Here is a 21,906-nt window from a genome sequence, read left to right on the forward strand (position 1 = left end):
CTCTTTAATTTCCCTCTCCCTCATTGGAGCATATCCCTTCTGCCCCCTCCTACTCGTGTTTTCGGCCGACAGATATTGCACTACAGTATTTTTCAGACCATCATAAATAGATCTCTGCCGTTGCTATAGAGAGACATATTAATGGAGTCTTTTTGTAGGCCCTAACTCCGCCATGTTCGTTGGACAAAGCCTATGAGGAAAATGAATGGCGTATTTGTAGGATTTTGGATAAACACCGAAAATAAGGTCTGTGGGAAACACAGATATAGAATATCGTATTTGTTCTATTAGATCAACTTCATTAGCTAACGTCACTTTTATTTCATGTTGGAAGATGTTTGGCAATAATACAAAAAACACATACATCTCATAAAGTTAATGTAAACCGACTGCTATTATTTCATAGAACACAACATTAAAGATATCCTAAGTCTGTGTTAAAGAAGCATTATAATGTCATAATATATCTGCAGTAATAGTAGAATGATAGTGTTTAACGTATAAATATATAATGCTTTGGGCTCTTACAAAACACTCCATATGTAACGGATGTGAAATGGCTAGTTAGTGGTGGTGCGCGCTCACAGGGTTTCAATCGGTGACGTCACTTGCTCAGCAAGGGCCGCGGCTTTTGTGGAGCGATGCTTCGAGGGTGGCTGTTGTCGATGTGTGCAGAGGGTCCCTGGTTCGAGCCCAGGTAGGGTCGAGGAGAGGGACCGAAGCTATACTGTTACATACAGAACCAATCAGTCGATATAATGGACAACTATCATCAGACAGTGGGGTGGTGCCTGTCCGACTCGTTGGTCAGAAGGTTCAAATCAACGTTTTATATCATAATTACCCGGTAAGGCAAACAGCATCTACCACAACTGTTATTACACCCCGTTTACGTTGGTGGCGGTAATGACACATTTTATTGTGTAGAGATCTGACGTCCTTTCCCTTCGCCAAAGGTACGTAATTCGCGTTCTTGTTAAAAATTTTTTACTGTGATTTACAAAGCTAATGTAATGGATTTTAAAAAGTGCTTTTACCTGGTGATAGCCCGCTAATATGACCCATAGCAGGGAAGAACATTTCTTGAGAACAATTCGATCTGAATATATAAGTAGGGAAGAACATCTCTTGAGTACAATTCGATTCGAATATATAATCAATTTAAAAAGATGTGCAATTTTGCATTAGCAGTCTCTTCAGCTTAAATTTCCGGGGAGCCGTGGCATGGTGTCATGACAGAAACAAACAATAACTTGACTCGTTTCGGCACGGCTGTACTTTGCCGTGCTTTGCTGTGACTGGGTCAGAGATGTTAGGCGTTGGACAAGAAAGTGAAGCAAGTATGGAGCATAGTGGTACAAATAAAGCGGAGAGAATGTGAGTAGGGGTTTGAAGGGGAGCGAGAGGTTTGGAGGCAGAAAAGGAAGTTTGAAGGGAGCAACAGTTTCCAACGCCCGCGGCAGTTCGGGGGTAGAAAGTGCAGAGAAAGGGCAATATGCATCGCGAGGGGAGCATGGAGGTGAGGAGGAGCATAAAGTGATGATGAACTTTAGGGAGGAAGGGGGAGTTAGGGCGACGAGTCCGATAAGGTTGACGGCTGTGATAAAGTAGTTGATTGGGGAAATTGTCAACGCTAAAGTGTTAAGAGATGGGAGCTTGTTGGTGTTCTGTCAGGACAATGCTCAAAGGGAAAAAGCTCTGAGTGAAGCAAATAGGGAAGTGTTAGGTGGTGTCGAGCAGCTGGACTGATCAAGCAGGAAAACAGTGGATTAAAGGGGTGATAACAGGAGTGCCTGTGAGTGTTAGCACTAAAGAGGTAAGCGACAACTTGAGAAGGGGCGTTCTAGAGAATGTTCAAAGATTGCAAGCAACAAGGGGTGGGGTTAGGGTAGATAGCCCGTTTATTCTGTTACACTTCAAGGACTGGGTACTGCCAAATAAAGTAACCATAGGATAAATTAGTTATTATAAACTGGGTGGTTTAAGCCCTGAATTCTGATTGGCTGAAGGCCATTGAATATCAGATCGTATGACAAAACATTTCGTTTTACTGCTATAATTACATTGGTAACCAGTTTATAATAGCAATACGGCTCCTAAGCGTGATGTGATTTGTGTGCAGGAAACATGGCTCAAATCGACTGTGGAGTGGCAAGTGATGGAAAATCTGATAGAAATGACAGATCTGGTGTGCCTGAATGATGGCAGAGGGACCAGGATTGATGTAGCCACAGGGAGAGAGTCTGCCTTGGACCTCACTCTGGGATCTAGTGATGGCAGATGGACCAGGATTGATGTAGCCACAGGGAAAGAGTCTGCCTTGGACCTCACTCTGGGATCTAGTGATGGCCGAGGGACCAGGATTGATGTAGCCACAGGGAAAGAGTCTGCCTTGGACTTCACTCTGGTATCTAGTGATGGCAGAGGGACCAGGATTGATATAGCCACAGGGAAAGAGTCTGCCTTGGACCTCACTCTGGGATCTAGTGATGGCAGAGGGACCAGGATTGATGTAGCCACAGGGAGAGAGTCTGCCTTGGACCTCACTCTAGGATCTAGTGATGGCCCGAGGGACCAGGCTTGATGTGGCCACAGGGAGAGAGTCTGCCTTGGACCTCACTCTAGGATCTAGTGATGGCCCGAGGGACCAGGCTTGATATAGCCACAGGAAGAGAGTCTGCCTTGGACCTCACTCTGGGATCTAGTGATGGCTCGAGGGACCAGGATTGATGTGGCCACAGGGAGAGAGTCTGCCTTGAACCTCACTCTGGGATCTAGTGATGGCAGAGGGACCAGGATTGATGTAGCCACAGGGAGAGAGTCTGCCTTGGACCTCACTCTGGTATCTAGTGTGATGGCAGGGATCTGTGAGTGGGAGGTATGGGAGGAGTCGACAGTAGGGAGTGATCACTACTATGCACAATAGGCCGGAGGGGGGAGGAGGTGTCAGTGGATGGAGTAGGCAGGTGGGTGTTTGGAAGGGCAAAGTGGGATCAGTTTCAGGAGCCGAGTGAGCAGGTGAAGGCTAGGGTGGATATGAGAGGGGATGTGGATACTATGAATAACTGGGTGAGAACAGCGTTAGTGGGGGCAGCTACTGAGGCGATACCTAAGAGTTCAGGGAGGAGGAGGAGGAAAGCAGTCCCATGGTGGATGGAGGAGTGTGTGGCAGCGGTGAGGAGTAGAAACAGGTACATTTAGAGTAGTGAAAAGGACGCATAACTTCCAATATCTGATTCAGTATCAGCAGGCCCTGGTGAGGAGAACTATCCCTCAGTCTGATTCAGTATCAGCAGGCCCTGGTGAGGAGAACTATCCCTCAGTCTGATTCAGTATCAGCAGGCCCTGGTGAGGAGAACTATCCGTCAGTCTGATTCAGTATCAGCAGGCCCTGTTGAGGAGAACTATCTGTCAGTCTGATTCGGTATCAGCAGGCCCTGGTGAGGAGAACTATCCCTCAGTCTGATTCAGTATCAGCAGGCCCTGGTGAGGAGAACTATCCCTCAGTCTGATTCAGTATCAGCAGGCCCTGGTGAGGAGAACTATCCCTCAGTCTGATTCAGTATCAGCAGGCCCTGGTGAGGAGAACTATCCCTCAGTCTGATTCAGTATCAGCAGGCCCTGGTGAGGAGAACTATTCCTCAGTCTGATTCAGTATCAGCAGGCCCTGGTGAGGAGACCTATCCCTCAGTCTGATTCAGTATCAGCAGGCCCTAGTGAGGAGAACTATCCATCAGTCTGATTCAGTATCAGCAGGCCCTAGTGAGGAGAACTATCCATCAGTCTGATTCAGTATCAGCAGGCTCTGGTGAGGAGAAATATCTGTCAGTCTGATTCAGTATCAGCAGGCCCAAGCTCTGGTGAGGAGAACTATCCCTCAGTCTGATTCAGTATCAGCAGGCCCTAGTGAGGAGAACTATCCCTCAGTCTGATTCAGTATCAGCAGGCTCTGGTGAGGAGAAATATCTGTCAGTCTGATTCAGTATCAGCAGGCCCAGGCCCTAGTGAGGAGAACTATCCATCAGTCTGATTCAGTATCAGCAGGCACTGGTGAGGAGAACTATCCCTCAGTCCTATTCAGTATCAGCAGGCCCTGGTGAGGAGAACTATCCCTCAGTCTGATTCAGTATCAGCAGGCCCTGGTGAGGAGAACTATCCCTCAGTCTGATTCAGTATCAGCAGGCCCTGGTGAGGAGAACTATCCGTCAGTCTGATTCAGTATCAGCAGGCCCTGTTGAGGAGAACTATCTGTCAGTCTGATTCGGTATCAGCAGGCCCTGGTGAGGAGAACTATCCCTCAGTCTGATTCAGTATCAGCAGGCCCTGGTGAGGAGAACTATCCCTCAGTCTGATTCAGTATCAGCAGGCCCTGGTGAGGAGAACTATTCCTCAGTCTGATTCAGTATCAGCAGGCCCTGGTGAGGAGACCTATCCCTCAGTCTGATTCAGTATCAGCAGGCCCTAGTGAGGAGAACTATCCATCAGTCTGATTCAGTATCAGCAGGCCCTAGTGAGGAGAACTATCCATCAGTCTGATTCAGTATCAGCAGGCTCTGGTGAGGAGAAATATCTGTCAGTCTGATTCAGTATCAGCAGGCCCAAGCTCTGGTGAGGAGAACTATCCCTCAGTCTGATTCAGTATCAGCAGGCCCTGGTGAGGAGAACTATTCCTCAGTCTGATTCAGTATCAGCAGGCCCTGGTGAGGAGACCTATCCCTCAGTCTGATTCAGTATCAGCAGGCCCTAGTGAGGAGAACTATCCATCAGTCTGATTCAGTATCAGCAGGCTCTGGTGAGGAGAAATATCTGTCAGTCTGATTCAGTATCAGCAGGCCCAAGCTCTGGTGAGGAGAACTATCCCTCAGTCTGATTCAGTATCAGCAGGCCCTAGTGAGGAGAACTATCCCTCAGTCTGATTCAGTATCAGCAGGCTCTGGTGAGGAGAAATATCTGTCAGTCTGATTCAGTATCAGCAGGCCCAGGCCCTAGTGAGGAGAACTATCCATCAGTCTGATTCAGTATCAGCAGGCACTGGTGAGGAGAACTATCCCTCAGTCCTATTCAGTATCAGCAGGCCCTGGTGAGGAGAACTATCCCTCAGTCTGATTCAGTATCAGCAGGCCCTGGTGAGGAGAACTATCCCTCAGTCCTATTCAGTATCAGCAGGCCCTGGTGAGGAGAACTATCCCTCAGTCTGATTCAGTATCAGCAGGCCTTAGTGAGGAGAACTATCCCTCAGTCTGATTCAGTATCAGCAGGCCCTGGTGAGGAGAACTATCCGTCAGGCGAAGAGGTCATGTTGGTGTCGGTTCTGTGACGCCATTGGAAGGGCGACACCTGTGGGAGAAGTGTGGGGGATAATTAAGAGGATGAGTGGGGTCAGAAGGGAGTGGGATTATCCAGTGTTGACGAGTGGGAAGGATGTGGCAGTAACAGATGAGAAGGCAGAGATGATGGCCAAAGTGTTTGTCCAAGTGCATAGCTCTGCAAATTTGTCAGAGGATGGGCAGAGGGGGAGAGAGAGAACGAGAGAGGAGCATGCTGGAGTCCTGGATGTAAATAATGCGTTGAATGTACCGTCTATCATGGCAGAGGTGAAAAGTACAATAGTTAAGGCTGGGTTAACTTCACCTGGGAAAGATGAGGTGTGCTATGTTAAGTTGGACCATCTTAATGATGAGGCACTGGATAAGGTATTGGTGTTGTTCAACAGAGTGTGGGAGGAGGGGAAACTACCAGGCAGCTGGAAGAAGGCAGTAGTGATACCAATCCGGAAGCCAGGGAAGGACCCAATGAGGCCAACAAGCTATCGGTCAATAGCTTTAACGTCACGTATGTAAGATTATGGAACACAAGCTTTGGGTGGGTGGGTAATACCCAGGCGAAGGAGATGGGACTGTATGAAAGGGAGTTTAGTCCAACGGTAGCTATTCCTGTAAATCTACTATGGCCACTCCCGCCTCCAGTAGTTGATCTAGAAGTGTTGGAGAGACTACAGAAAGATGGGGAGGGTGTTGATCCATCTGATTTATTTAAGAGACGTCTGGATACTGTGTATCAGGATTTTATGGCCTTTTACACAGATAGTTCAAAAGATGCAAGGACAGGATGTACTGGGTCAGTATTTGAAGTGCAGGAATGTGGGGTGGCAATCAGGAAACGTATTACAGGTCATCTGGCTGTATATACGGCTGAGCTGATGGCCATATTGTTGGCCTTGCAGTGGGTGGAGGAAGTCAAGCCAAAACAAGTAGTTATTTGCTCTGATTCATGTGTAGTGTTGTTGAGTCAGTCTCCAGTCCTTTAGATCACGTAGCAGACAAGTCCTGCTTTATGAGATGCTACAAACCCATTGCAGGATTAGACAAGTAAGATTTACTTGGGTCCCAGTCCATGTGGGGGTGGAGGGGAACGAGGCAGTTAATGTACTGGCTAAACAATCACTTAGTAGTGGGGATTTTGAGGTTGTGGTTTCAATGAGCAAGGCAGAGGTAAAAAGCCTGATATGGACAGTGATGGTGCAGAGATGGCAGGAGCAGTGGAATAGAGATACTAAAGGCGGGCATTTATTTCAAGTACAGAGGAAAGTCAGGGAGAGGAGGACGGCAGGAAGGGACAGAAGAGAGGTTATTTTTACAAGATTAAAGGTGGGACACAGCCAGTTGAATAAGACCTTAAATGTTATAGGAAAGCATCCAACAGGGAAGTGTGATTATTGCCAGGAAACGGAGACCGTGGAACATGTACAGTATTGCTACAGTGTGGAGAAAGAAAGAGGCAGCATGGTGTCATTTCCTGTTTTCGGTGCTAGGCTGGGTCTAATTTCTATGGCTGCGTCTCCTGTCTCGGTCTTAAATCTCCATACTTTTTTTTTTGTGCACTAGTACACTTTCTCGCATGGATTTGAACTCTCTAGCCAATGCTTATGTCATTCATATATCCAGGAACCAATATCCAAAGTGGGTACTTAGAAAGTAGAGGTCGACCGATTATGATTTTTCAACGGCGATACCGATTATTGGAGGACCAAAAAAAGCCGATACCGATTAATCGTCCGATTTAAAAAAAAAATATATATATATATATATATATATATATATTTTTTATTTGTTTCCTTTTTTTTATTTGTAATAATGACAATTACAACAATACTGAATGAACACTTATTTTAACTTAATATAATACATCAATAAAATCAATTTAGCCTGAAATAAATAATGAAACATGTTCAATTTGGTTTAAATAATGCAAAAACAAAGTGTTGGAGAAGAAAGTAAAAGTGCAATATGTGCCATGTAAGAAAGCTAACGTTTAAGTTCCTTGCTCAGAACATGAGAACATATGAAAGCTGGTGGTTCCTTTTAACATGAGTCTTCAATATTCCCAGGTAAGAAGTTTTAGGTTGTAGTTATTATAGGAATTATAGGACTATTTCTCTCTATATGATTTGTATTTCATATACCTTTGACTATTGGATGTTCTTATAGGCATTTTAGTATTGTCAGTGTAACAGTATAGCTTCCGTCCCTCTCCTCGCTCCTACCTGGGCTCGAACCAGGAACACATCGACAACAGCCACCCTCGAAGCAGCGTTACCCATATAGAGCAAAAGAAACAACTACTCCAAGTCTCAGAGCGAGTGACGTTTGAAACGCTATTAGCGCGCACCCGCTAACTAGCTAGCCATTTCACATCGGTTACACCAGCCTAATCTTGGGAGTTGACAGGCTTGAAGTCATAAACAGCGCAATACATTGCGAAGGGCTGCTGGCAAAACGCACGAAAGTGATGTTTTGAATGAATGCTTAGGAGCCTGCTGGTGCCTACCATCGCTCAGTCAGACTGCTTTATCAAATCATAGACTTAATTATAACATAATAACACAGAGAAACACGAGCCTTAGGTCATTAATATGGTCGAATCCGGAAACTATCACGTTTATTCTTTCAGTGAAATACGAAACCGTTCCGTATTTTATCTAACGGGTGGCATCCATAAGTCTAAATATTCCTGTTACATTACACAACCTTCAATGTTATGTCATAATTACGTAAAATTCTGGCAAATTAGTTCGCAACGAGCCAGGCGGCCCAAACTGTTGCATATACCCTGACTGCGTGCAATGAACAGAAGAGAAGTGACACAATTTCACCTGGTTAATATTGCCTGCTAACCTGGATTACTTTTAGCTAAATATGCAGGTTTAAAAATATATACTTCTGTGTATTGATTTTAAGAAAGGCATTGATGTTTATGGTTAGGTACAGTCGTGCAACGATTGTGCTTTTTTTTCGCAAATGCGCTTTTGTTAAATCATCCCCCGTTTGGCGAAGTTGGCTGTCTTTGTTAGGAAGAAATAGTCTTCACACTTCGCAACGAGCCAGGCGGCCCAAACTGCTGCATATACCCTGACTCTGTTGCAAGAGAAGTGACACATTTTCCCTAGTTAAAAGAAATTCATGTTAGCAGACAATATTAACTAAATATGCAGGTTTAAAAATATATACTTGTGTATTGATTTTAAGAAAGACATTGATGTTTATGGTTAGGTACAAGTTGGAGCAACGACCGTCCTTTTTCGCGAATGCGCACCGCATCGATTATATGCAACGCAGGACAGGCTAGATAAACTAGTAATATCATCAACCATGTGTAGTTAACTAGTGATTATGATTGATTGATTGTTTTTTATAAGATAAGTCTAATGCTAGCTAGCAACTTACCATGGCTTCTTACTGCATTCGCGTAACAGGCAGGCTCCTCGTGGAGTGCAATGTAAAGCAGGTGGTTAGAACGTTGGACTAGTTAACTTCTATGGGAAACGTGGGACTATTCAACAGCCAGTGGAAGACCGTGGCGCGAAATACAAAAACCTTAAAAATGCTATAACTTCAATTTCTCAAACATATGACTATTATACACCATTTGAAAGATAAGACTCTCGTTAATCCAACCACATTGTCCGATTTCAAAAAGTAATAAAAATATGAACTTGATTGAACAAAACATGCATGTATTGTATAACATAATGTCCTAGGAGTGTCATCTGATGAAGATCATCAAAGTTTAGTGCTGCATTTAGCTGTGTTTTGGGTTTTTGTGACATATATGCTTGCTTGAAAAATGGCTGTGTGGTTATTTGTGTCTATGTACTCTCCTAACATAATCTAATGTTTTGCTTTCGCTGTAAAGCCTTTTTGTAATCGGACAATGTGGTTAGATTAACGAGAGTCTTATCTTTCAAATGGTGTAAAATAGTCGTATGTTTGAAATATTGAAATTATAGCATTTTTGAGGTTTTTGTATTTCGCGCCACGCTCTTCCACAGGCTGTTGAATAGAGTGGGACGCTGACATCCCACCTAGTCCAGACAGGTTAATACATTGTTAGGCTGCATGATGCAACTGTAATGATGATAAGAAAAAAGTTGTATGAAAGTCATGAGCTCTGCTTAGTTTTTTTGTGCAGGCTGTACACACTTCATCAGTCTCTCATTCACAATTTGACAACCACTTGACAATGCCTCAAATTTCAAGTCGGCATCTCCTTTGTGTGGCTGTAATGCACCCCAAAAAAGTAATGCTTTTTGCAGCCAGTGGCCATTGTGCCCTTCTCCCTGAGTGCTGTGCGCTCCGAATCACCTCTCACTCACATGGCTCTCCATCACGTGATCGGGTCTTTCTCACAGGCTACACATGAAGGCAGACACAAGACTGTCCACATTTACTTTTCGTCAGCCAACAAGATGAGTAGGCTTAACGAACAGCAAAAGCACTAGTCTATGTCAATCTATTATCGCCCGTAGTACAAAAGTTGACCTATTCTGTCCGAGAAATAAATATTCCAAACATAGTCTGGGACAGTTGTGAGATGGGATGGATCCCAAATTAATACAACCACTAACATCAACTAAACTTGTTTAAGCAATGAGATCAGAACATTTAGCTTAAAATGTTGGTAAACTATTAGGCTATTTCTTCACATTATAAGCGCAGCAATGCGCACACGGCAGTAGGCTAGAAGAACGAATGTTCCATTCGCAGCATTAGCGGGAAAACACCATTATCAAAAGTGACCGCAAATGCAATTATGCATGTAATGCTTTTATTATAAAGGTGCATTTTTATGGTGAAATTATCTTCTCCAAACCTCTCACGCGCTGCTTATGTATGCCAGTTAGGCTCTACACCCCTTGTAAAGCGGATTACTGAGGCTTAATTTTAATAAATTATTTGGCCACTTTAGTCGTGATCCAAACCTTATCAGAACATATAGGCCTATGGGCTAGGCTACAAGGATGTGTGCGACTATGATTTGAAAAAGGCATTGTTTCTTATGCTGGGCATCATTCAAAAGTGATAATATATAGTGATAGGCTAATATTGTCACTCATCAAACTATTCTTGATTTAATCTTCTCTTTACATATACTAAATAATATTTGTGTGAAATGTGTTTTCATTTAGAATGGACCATTATATTATCATGCACATGTAGCGAAACGGGCAGGGGAAAAAAATATATGTAATCTATGCGCTAAAATAGTGAATGGGGGACACTGTTCCCGTGGTTCGTTGTCATGCCAGCCAGGTAGGCTATACTCTTGTTGTAAATATAAGCAATGTGCTTAATATTAGGAAGGTTGAGAAATAAATATAGTAGGCCTAGCCTATAGAAAGCTGATGGGATTCTCCTCGTTTTAGTAGTCATCACTTTGTTTTCTTGCTCAATTGCCTATAGAAATGTTGCGCAACATGAACTCATGGGATCTCATGAAGTGTTTGATTCGAGTTTTGAAACATTTGCATAGATGTCAAAGTGATTAGAGGGACAATAGAGTGCGGAGTACCAGGCAGTTAGCTAGTCTGGTAGGCTACTAATGACCACCAGCATCAGAGCTTGGAGAAGCCTAATTACTGTGACTAAATGGTCAGGTGGAATTTGACTGCCTTCATGACTCGTGACCACCGGTGTGGCGGTAATACGGTCACCGCAACACCCCTAATCATGTATATACAGTTCACTTTCTATAAAAGTTACAGTTCCCTGCAGTGGTAAGGTAAATGTGACAAAATCTCTCGTGCCAAGCACAGAGTTGATTTGGAGTTTTCTAATAACTTGTGCAATGAAATATCCCCCTGATAGTGTAGTTTCAAATCTGCAGCGACTGTAGTCTGTTCTACAACAACTTTGTGTCTGCCTGTCTGTCTTAGTCAGGGCAGTTCATCCCATGTGTTCCTGTGGCCCTACGATGGGAGTGGAGGAGACAAGATGACCATGACTGTCACAGCCAGTACAACCGTATTCTGACTGTTAACATTAGAGGTAGGACTTATATTACATTTGGAAACTAAGACATCTGCGTCCTTCACCATTTTGCAAACTGTATCAGAGCATTACATTTACATTTACGTCATTTAGCAGACGCTCTTATCCAGAGCGACTTACAAATTGGTGCATTCACCTTATGATATCCAGTGGAACAACCACTTTACAATAGTACATCTATATCTTTTTTGGGGGGGAGGGTGGGGGGTTAGAAGGATTACTTTATCCTATCCCAGGTATTCCTTAAAGAGGTGGGGTTTCAGGTGTCTCCGGAAGGTGGTGATTGACTCCGCTGTCCTGGCGTCGTGAGGGAGCTTGTTCCACCATTGGGGTGCCAGAGCAGCGAATAGTTTTGACTGGGCTGAGCGGGAACTGTGCTTCCGCAGAGGTAGGGAGGCGAGCAGGCCAGAGGTGGAGGAACGCAGTGCCCTTCTTTGGGTGTAGGGACTGATCAGAGCCTGAAGGTACGGAGGTGCCGTTCCCCTCACAGCTCCGTAGGCAAGCACCATGGTCTTGTAGCAGATGCGAGCTTCAACTGGAAGCCAGTGGAGTGTGCGGAGGAGCGGGGTGACGTGAGAGAACTTGGGAAGGTTGAACACCAGATGGGCTGCGGCGTTCTGGATGAGTTGTAGGGGTTTAATGGCACAGAGGGGTCAAATACTTATTTCCCTCATTAAAATGCAAATCAATTTATAACATTTTTGACATGTGTTTTTCTGGATCTTTTGTTGTTATTCTGTCTCTCACTGTTCAAATAAACCTACCATTAAAATTATAGACTGATCATTTCTTTGTCAGTGGGCAAACGTACAAAATCAGCAGGGGATCAAATACTTTTTTCCCTCGCTGTATGAATTATTAATAGAGTAAAGCTTTGTTCCATTATGCACACTGGCATACCACTTACAGTGAATACAACTTCATTAAATAGTACCCACAAAACACCAGTCTCAACGTCAACAGTGAAGAGGCGACTCCGGGATGCTGGCATTCTAGGCAGAGTTCCTCTGTCCAGTGTCTGTTCTATTGCCCATCTTAATGTTTTCTTTTTATTGGCCAGTTTGAGATCAGGCTTTTTCTTTGCAACACTGCCTAGAAGGCCAGCATCCCGGAGTCGCCTCTTCACTGTTGACTTTGAGACTGGTGTTTACTTACAAGCCCTTAACCAACAATGCAGTTTTAAGAAAACACCACCCCCAAAAAAGTAAGAGATAAGAATAACAAATAATTCAAGAGCAGCCGTAAATAACAATAGTGGGTATATATTCAGGGGGTCCGGGTACAGAGTCAATGTCAGTGTGCGGGGTAACGGTGTCGAGGTAATTGAGGTAATATGTACATGTAGGTAGAGTTATTAGTGACTATGCATAGATAATAACCGAGAGTAGCAGCGGTGTTCCGGAGGGGAGGGCAATGCAAATAGTCTGGGTAGCCATTTGATTAGCTGTTCAGGAGTTTTATGGCTTGGGGTAGAAGCTATTTAGGAGCCTCTTGGACATAGACTTGGTACCGCTTGCCGTGCGGTAGAGAGAACAGTCCATGACTAAGGTGGCTGGAGTCTTTGACAATTTTTAGGGCCTTCCTCTGACACCGCCTGGTATAGAGGTCCTGGATGGCAGGAAGCTTGGCCCCGGTGATGTACTGGGCTGTACGCACTACCCTCTGTAGTGCCTTGCGGACGGATGGCCGAGCAGTTGCCATACCAGGCAGTGATGCAACCCTTCAGGATGCTCCCGATGGTGCAGCTGTAGAACCTTTTAAGGATCTGAGGACCCATGCCAAATTATTTTAGTCTCCCGAGGGGGAATAGGTTTTGTCGTGCCCTCTTCACGGCTGTCTTGGTGTGCTTGGACCATGATAGTTTGTTGGTGATGTGGACGCCAAGGAACTTGAAGCACTCAACCTGCTCCACTACAGACCCATCGATGAGAATGGAGGCGTGCTCGGTCCTCCTTCTCCTGTAGTCCACAATCATCTCCTTTGTCTTGATCACGTTGAGGGAGAGGATGTTGTCCTTGCACTACACGGCCAGGTCTCTGACCTCCTCCCTACAGGCTGTCTCATCGTTGTTGGTGATCAGACCTTCCACTGTTGTGTCATCAGCAAACTTAATGATGGTGTTGGAGTCGTGCCTGGCTGTGCCTGGCTGTGCAGTCATGAGTGAACGGGGAGTACAAGAGGGGACTGAGCACGCACCCCTGAGGGGCCACTGTGTTGCGGATCAGCGTGGCAGATGTGTTGTTACCTACCCTTACCACATAGGGACGGCCCGTCAGGAAGTCCAGGATCCAGTCCAGGATCCAGCGAATAGACGTGAGTGCTACAGGTTGGTAGTCATTCAGGTAGGTTACCTTAGTGTTCTTGGGCACAGGGACTATGGTGGTCTGCTTGAAACATGTTGGTATTACAGACTCAGACAGGGAGAGGTTGAAAATGTCAGTGAAGACACTTGCCAGTTGGTCAGTGCATGCTCAGAGTACACGTCCTGGTAATCCGTCTGGCCTTGTGAGTGTTGATCTGTTTGAAGGTCTTATTCCCATCGGCTGTGGAGAGCGTGATCACACAGTCGTCCGTAACAGCTGATTTTCTCATGCATGTTTCAGTGTTACTTGCCTCGAAGCGAGCATATTTATTTAGCTCGTCTGGTAGGCTCGTGTTACTGTGCATCTCTCGGCTTTGCTTCCTTTTGTAGTCTGTAATAGTTTGCAAGCCTTGCCACATCTGACGAGCGTCGGCGCCGTTGTAGAACCATTCAATCTTAGTCCTGTATTGAAGCTTTGCCTGTTTGATGGCTCGTCGGAGGGCATAGCGGGATTTATTATAAGCTTCCGTGTTAGAGTCCCGCTCCTTGAAAGTGGCAGCTCTACCCTTTAGCTCAGTTCGAATGTTGCCTGTAATCCATGGCTTCTGTTTGGGGTAAGTACGTACAGTCACCGTGGGGACGACGTCCTCGATGCACTTATTGATAAAGCCAGTGACTGATGTGGTGTACTCCTCAATGCCATCGGAATAATCACAGAACATATTCCAGTCTGTGCTAGCAAAGCAGTCCTGTAGTTTAGCATCTGCTTCATCTGCTAGCGGAACGCCTCACCAATATCCAATGGTATAGAGTGGCGCGAATTACAAATACCTCAAACTTCAATTTCTCAAACATATGACTATTTTACACCATTTTAAAGACAGACTCTCCTTTATCTAACCACATTGTCCGATTTCAAAAAGGCTTAACAACGAAAGCAAAACATTAGATTATGTCAGGAGAGTACCCTCCCAAAAATAATCACACAGCCATTTTCAAAGCAAGCATATATGTCACAGAAACCAAAACCACAGCAAAATGCAGCACTAACCTTTGATGATCTTCATCAGATGACACTCCTAGGACATTATGTTATACAATACATGCATGTTTTGTTCAATCAAGTTCATATTTATATCAAAAAACAGCTTTTTACATTAGCATATGTTGCTCAGAACTAGCATACCCACCGCAAACTTCCGGTGAATTTACTAAATTACTCATGATAAACGTTCACAAAAAACATAACAATTATTTTAAGAATTATAGATACAGAACTCCTTTATGCAATCGCGGTGTCAGATTTTAAAATAGCTTTTCGGTGAAAGCACATTTTGCAATATTCTGAGTAGATAGCCCGGCCATCACGGCTAGCTAATTTGACACCCACCAAGTTTGGCACTCACCAAACTCAGATTTACTATAAGAAAAATTGGATTACCTTTGCTGTTCTTCGTCAGAATGCACTCCCAGGACTTCTACTTCAACAACAAATGTTGTTTTGGTTCCAAATAATCCATAGTCCAAAATACCTCCGTAAATATCCAAATACCTCCGTTTTGTTCGTGCGTTCAAGTCACTATACGAAGGGGGACGCTCCGGTGCATTTCGTGACAAAAAAATTCAAAATATTCCATTACCGTACTTCGAAGCATGTCAAACGCTGTTTAAAATAAATTTTTATGCGATTTTTCTCGTAAAATAGCGATAATATTCCAACCGGGCGACGTTGTATTCGTTCAAACACTGAAAGTAAAACATGGAGTCGTTTCGGGCACGCGCGCTCCAGTGTCATTGTTCTCAGAAGGACCACTCACAAAAACCCCTGCTGTTTTTCGCCCAGAGACTGGAGAGCTCTCATTCCACTTTCTGGCGCCTTCCAAGAGCCAATGGAAGCCTTAGAAAATGTCACGTTACAGCAGAGATGCTGTATTTTTGATAGAGATGCCCTAGTAGGAGAACAAATTGTCAGACAGGGCACTTCCTGTTTAGAATCTTCTCAGGTTTTGGTCTGCCATATGAGTTCTGTTATACTCAGACACCATTCAAACAGTTTTAGAAACAGTTTTTAGAAACTAATAATATGCATATATGCATATTCTAGTTTCTGGGCAGGAGTAGTAACCAGATTAAATCGGGTACGTTTTTTATCCGGACGTGAAAATACTGCCCCCTATCCCTAACAGGTTTTAATGTCGTTGTTCAGCCATGACTCGGTGAAACATAAGATATGACAGTTTTTAATCTTGCGTTGGTAGGATATACGTGCTTTCAGTTCGTCCCATTTATTTTCCAGCGATTGAATATTAGCTAGCAGGACCGGAAGGCAAGGGCAGATTAGCCACTCGTCGCCTGATCCTCACAAGGCACCCGTTTCCTTCTCCAGCGAATCATGGGAATCTGGGCCTGGTCTGGTGTCTGCAGTAGTACAGTATATCCCTCCCGTCCGACTCATTGAAGAAGAACTCTTTGTCTAATCTGAGGTGAGCAATCGCAGTTCTGATGTCCAGAAGCTCTTTTCGGTCATAAGAGACTGTAGCAGCAACATTATGTACAAAACAGGTTACGAACAACACGAAACAACAAACAAAATAGCATGGTTAAGAGCCGATAAGACAAAATGTTTATTTCATATTGAACCACCACCCTGTAGTAAGAGTTTCATGAATCGCTTGATACGGTTTTATGAATGGCTTGGAATGGATTGATCCAAACCTGCTTTGTAATCATAAGTAACATTTTACACAAAATGCACAAAAGAACTGCTCTTACACTCAATTGTTTTGACATTTAGAAAAACAGTCCCGATCTGATGATGGACACCACGTTTGCAGTGCCAGCCTTTCATGCCTAATGGTAATGAAAACATTTTCTTGATCATTTATTCTGTTAAACACCACTTCTTTGTCATTGCAGATAGTTGCCCTAACAGTATTAAGAAACAGCTAGTTATAATTTGTCCTTTAATTAATCATCACTCATTGTAATGCTCATTATGGTTTCTTATTGTACTTTACATTTCAGGTCACTGATGGTACCAGGTATGTGACTGGTAGTGGCCTTGCTGATGGAGAACAGATGGAGAGGTTGTGGTCCTACGCTAGAACATTTGTGAAAATCACAAAAGAGATGACACCAACTCATCTTGTTGACACCCTCAAAGATTCCCTCTACTACGCAGCCAGGGTCAGGGAGAAGCAAGGTATAAATGTATAACTGGAAATCAGTTAGGTATTGAGATGACCCATTGTTCAGGATTGTGTTGATATCATTTTTGCAAAAAAACCCGCTGATGTTATAGCACCGGCAATGCAACTCCGTCGAAGCCGAGGCAAAGGACGAGTTGATGGTGCTGCTTAACAGCATTCTAGGTTAGATTCCATGTGTTTTGCTCATAACTTTGATTTATATCTAATGATCCTTTTCCCCAAATTCAATCAGATTAATTGGAAGCAGGGCTTCAGTAGCATGAGACAAGGCTTTCTCCTACAGAGCTCCTCTTTATGGAATGGTTAGCCGATGTGAAAGAATGAGACTTGAGTCTAGACTGAAGACCTCTCTCTTCTGTCAGTCCTATGATTGAGTGTTGTCTGGCCCATGGGTGGGAAGGTGAACGGAAAGGAACTAGCCCCCACCCCACCCATAAACATTGACTTCCTTAAACATGAAAGCCATCTGACCCGAGAGTCTTTAAATGTTTTGCACCCTCTATAGCCATTGCGGTCTTTGCCTGACCCTGCTGGTCATCTACAGTATGAGCGTTTGAACGTGTTTTTGTGTGCTCTATGCCGTTCTGATTAGCCATCTGTCTGACAAGCATGCACACCAAGAACTGCTTGTATTGTGCTTCTGACTCTGCATTGCTTGCTCTTTGGTGTTTTTAGGCAGGGTATCTGTAAAGCACTTTGTGATGCTGTTTTACAATTGCTGATGTAAAAAGGGCTTAATAAATACATTTGATTTGATGATGAAATCCTTGTTGTGGTTTTAGTAAAATTCCTAACATTGTCCATAAGATATTTATCTCTAACCTGAGAGCATTGCACAACTGCCAGTGTGGTTAATTTTGTTCGGCATTATATTTAATTATGTCATAGGCAGCACACAGTCGGACGTGGAAGTTTGGACCAGTCAGATAATGCAGACTCTCACAGACAAGAGGACGTTGCTCCTTACCTGGCAGGAGAAACGCATGGAAACTCACACAGAACAACAGTAAGTCACGTAAGTAGTTGCCACATCTCTGACCTAAGGTTTTATCCCATCTCTAAACACCCCTTTCTGTCTGGCTTAACCCTACCAGTCATGACTGCCATGTTCCTGTGTTCTGTGTCCTAGTCTCACCATCTCTTGGATCTGCATAGCTACTTCCTGTTACTTTATACTCTTATCACCACCTCCTGCTTTCACCTGACCATTTCCACTACATATCCCAGAAACATGAGTACCCCCCCCCCCTGCTTTAATCTATTGTACATGAAGTACCAACACTTCACGCTGCATAATCCACTCTACACTCAAATGGATTTTGCCTTTCTAACTGGTTAGTTTTATGTTGAGATGCTTTCATACTGTTTATATTTTCACTTATATATTTGTATAATATTTTCAAGGTCTGACATGATCTCCCTGGCAATCACCGATGATGGGAACGCTCAGTTGACTACTCAGCTTGAAAAGTAAATTGCTTTTTTAGGATGTTGTCTCCATATTTGTCCCACTGTATTGGGGCTAGTCGATATAGGCTTTAAACCTTTTAACATAAATGTTCACGTTTCAGCCTGGAGAAAAGTCTGAAGGCCATGGAGAAGAGAAACCGGATTGTACGCTGGCCTCTTCAAAACTGTGCAGCAATTTTGGAAAGTCTGCAGACTACGAAGACTCTCTGTCTGCTGGCTACAATCCATAGGCTGGTCCTGGAGCGGTCATTCTATTGTGGCCTGGTACGGCAGCCAATTCCGCGTTGTTGAACACTGCATCACACCCTGGCATATCAATGCTGTTGTTATCTACGTCTCATTCACCCAGGTGTTTTGAACTATATGGAAGATTTCAAACTTCAAGATTTTCATGACCATTTCTAAAAATTGTTTTTCAGAACAGCCTCAAATCGTCGGGTAATGGACCTGTACCCCGCACATTGACACCGTACCCCCTGTATATAGCCTCTGTATCATTATTTAATTGTTACTTTTTGAAACTTTATTTAGTAAATGTATTTTCTTAACTGCATTGTTGTATAAGGGCTTGTAAGTAAGTATTTCATGGTCAAGTTTACACCTGTTGTATTCGGCGCATGTGACAAATACAATTTGATTTGACTCTACAATGTGTCGAAGCGTTCCACAGGGATGCTGGCCCATGTTGACTCTAATGCTTCCCACAGTTGTGTGAAGTTGTCTGGATGTCCTTTGGGTGGTGGACCATTCTTGACACGCATGTGAAACTGTTGAGTGTGAAAAACTCAGCAGCGTTGCAGTTCTTGACACAACGGTGCGCCTGGCACCTACTACCCTAACCCGTTCAAAGTCATTTAAATCATTTGTCTTGCCCATTCACCCTTCTGAAGGGCACACAATCCATGTCTTAATTGTCTCAAGGCTTATAAATCCTTTAACCAGTCTCCTCCCCTTCATCTACACTGATTTAAATGTATTTAACAAGTGACGTCAATAAGAGATCATAGCTTTCACCTGGTCAGTCTACTGTATGTCATGGAAAGAGCAGGGCCGAGATTCACAAAACCTTAAGAAGACATTTCTTTTTAACTGCCATTTTTTCTTAACTATAGTCTTATGAAGAAAGTTCTATAACGCAAAAAGGTTATTGGAAATGTTATTGTGCTATTTGTTATGTTTCTCATTAAGCATAAAGTTCGGAAGGAATTAGATTCTTGAAAATAAAGTTATTGGATTTGTTCTTAATTCCAAGATGGCTAAACCCTTGTATTAAACTCAGGGCAGTGAGAGAATAAGCCCATGAAAGCAATTGAACATGTTTAATGCACTCACAAACTTCATCTGACATTTTCAGTGTGGTTATTTTAAACCCAAGAACATGTTTTAGAACAGTTATCTCAGTACGAAATATGCTAACATGATTGCCATTTCTAGCTACAGTTGAAGTCGGAAGTTTACATACACTTAGGTTGGAGTCATTAAAACTTGTTTTACAACCACTCCACAAATGTCTTGTTAACAAACTATAGTTTTGGCAAGTCAGTTAGGACATCTACTTTGTGCATGACACAAGTAATTTTTCCAACAATTGTTTACAGACAGATTATTTCACTTTTAATTCACTGTATCACAATTCCAGTGGGTCAGAAGTTTACATACACTAAGTTGACTGTGCCTTTAAACAGCTTGGAAAATTCCGGAAAATGATGTCATGGCTTTAGCAGCTTCTGATTGGCTAATTGACATCATTTGAGTCAATTGGAGGTGTGCCTGTGGATGTATTTCAAGGCCTACCTTCAAACTCAGTGCCTCAGCTTGACATCATGGGAAAATCAAAAGAAATCAGCCAGGATCTCAGAAAAAAATTGTAGACCTCCACAAGTCTGGTTCATCCTTGGGAGCAATTTCCAAATGGCTGAAGGTACCAAGTTCATCTGTACAAACAATAGTACACAAGCATACCACTCAGGAAGGAGACACGTTCTGTCTCCTAGAGATGAACGTACTTTGGTGCGAGAAGTGCAAATCAATCCCAGAACAACAGCAAAGGATCTTGTGAAGATGCTGGAGAAAACGGGTACAAAAGTATCTATATCCACAGTAAAATGAGTCCTATATCGACATAACCTGAAAGGCCGCTCAGCAAGGAAGAAGCCACTGTTCCAAAACCGCAATAAAAAAGCCAAACTACGGTTTGCAACTGCACATGGGGACAAAGATCGTACTTTTTGGAGAAATGTCCTCTGGTCTGATGAAACAAAAATAGAACTGTTTGGCCATAATGGCCATCGTTATGTTTGGAGGAAAAAGGGGGATGCTTGCAAGCCGAAGAACACCATCCCAACCATGAAGTACGGGGTGGCAGCATCATGTTGTGGGGGTGCTTTGCTGCAGGAGGGACTGGTGCACTTCACAAAATAGATTGCATCATGAGGGAGGAAAATTATGTGGATATATTGAAGCCAGATCTCAAGACATCAGTCAGGAAGTTAAAGCTTGGTTGCAAATGGGTCTTCCAAATAGAAAATGACCCCAAGCATACTTCCAAAGTTGTGGAAAAATGGCTTAAGGACAACAAAGTCAAGGTATTGGAGTGGCCATCACAAAGCCCTAACCTCAATCCTATAGAACATTTCTGGGCAGAACTGAAAAAGTGTGTGCGAGCAAGGAGGCCTACAAACCTGACTCAGTTACTCCAGCTCTCATTAGGAATGGGCCAAAATTTCACCCAACTTTTTGTGGAAAGCTTGTGGAAGGCTACCCGAAATGTTTGACCCAAGTTAAACAATTTAAAGGCAATGCTACCAAATACTAATTGAATGTATGTAAACTTCTGACCCACTGGGAATGTAATGAAAGAATAAAAGCTGAAATAAATCATTCTCTCTACTATAATTCTGACATTTCACATTCTTAAAATAAAGTGGTGACCCTAACTGACCTTAGACAGGGAATTTGTACTAGGATTCAATTTCAGGAATTGTGAAAAACTGAGTTTAAATGTATTTGGCTAAGGTGTATGTAAACTTCCGACTTCAGCTGTAGTTAAGCCCACCGTTGACCTTTAGTGAGAGCAGTGGCTGCAATGGGTATCTGTTCAAAAGGAATGTCCTGATTGTCTAAAGTAATGGGTCAAGTCACTGCCTGTACTGTACATGTGAATGTTGTTCATCTCAATAACCAAGACATTACAGTTCTGCATTGAAACATTGTAGAGTGCATTGCATCTTACTTATTGTGAACTTGATGCCATGACCTGCCTCCAAAATGGTAGATAGTTGGTCCATGCCATAGTGGGAGGGCTTTTTAAACTCTATCCCAGCTGGCATGCCCTCTACTTCAATGACCACCTTCTTGGCAGCCACGGCCATATATGGAACTCTGCCATGTCCACCTGTTTCATCTAAACATATACAGAAATAAGGGTTTAGAGAAGGAAAATCAAGTGTACACATTATTCCAAGCTTCTACCAGTGATCCAGAAATCTGCTAACTTTAATATCAACAATGTAAACCAACATGGCACAGCTACCACATGTGTTTTTATAAATCAAATGTCAGCCCTTGTATCCAGAACTCTAACTGTGAATTTTAGTGG

The 21,906-nt window shown here is 43.4% G+C and overlaps 1 protein-coding gene across 2 annotated transcripts; it reads left to right on the top strand.

Moving 5' to 3' along the window:
* Nucleotides 1-27: 27 nt before the first annotated feature.
* On the top strand, nt 28-18,861 carry LOC115200984 (uncharacterized). Of its 2 annotated transcripts, XM_029764157.1 has the most exons (7): nt 28-246; nt 11,213-11,324; nt 16,424-16,485; nt 16,654-16,831; nt 17,727-17,844; nt 18,243-18,308; nt 18,410-18,861. In XM_029764157.1, the coding sequence occupies exons 1-7, from the start codon at nt 193-195 to the stop codon at nt 18,597-18,599; spliced, it is 780 nt and encodes a 259-aa protein (XP_029620017.1). In that variant the 5' UTR covers nt 28-192; the 3' UTR covers nt 18,600-18,861. The 2 variants fall into 2 exon arrangements, 1 of the variants encoding a protein (XP_029620017.1); XR_003879649.1 differs by lacking the exons at nt 28-246; nt 11,213-11,324 and adding an exon at nt 15,948-16,112 and having other exon boundaries at nt 17,727-17,853.
* Nucleotides 18,862-21,906: the final 3,045 nt, after the last annotated feature.

Source organism: Salmo trutta, chromosome 10 (genome assembly GCF_901001165.1).
Source record: "Salmo trutta chromosome 10, fSalTru1.1, whole genome shotgun sequence".
In the NCBI taxonomy this organism is placed as follows: Eukaryota; Metazoa; Chordata; class Actinopteri; order Salmoniformes; family Salmonidae; genus Salmo; species Salmo trutta.

What these genes read in the sequence shown, in the direction of transcription:
- LOC115200984 (XM_029764157.1), top strand. Translation starts at nt 193, where the DNA reads ATGAGGAAAATGAATGGCGTATTTGTAGGATTTTGGATAAACACCGAA. An exon ending in GGATAAACACCGAAAATAAG is followed by an intron (nt 247 to 11,212) that starts GTCTGTGGGAAA and finishes TGTCTGTCTTAG; the next exon opens with TCAGGGCAGTTCATCCCATG. An exon ending in GAAACTCACACAGAACAACA is followed by an intron (nt 17,845 to 18,242) that starts GTAAGTCACGTA and finishes AATATTTTCAAG; the next exon opens with GTCTGACATGATCTCCCTGG.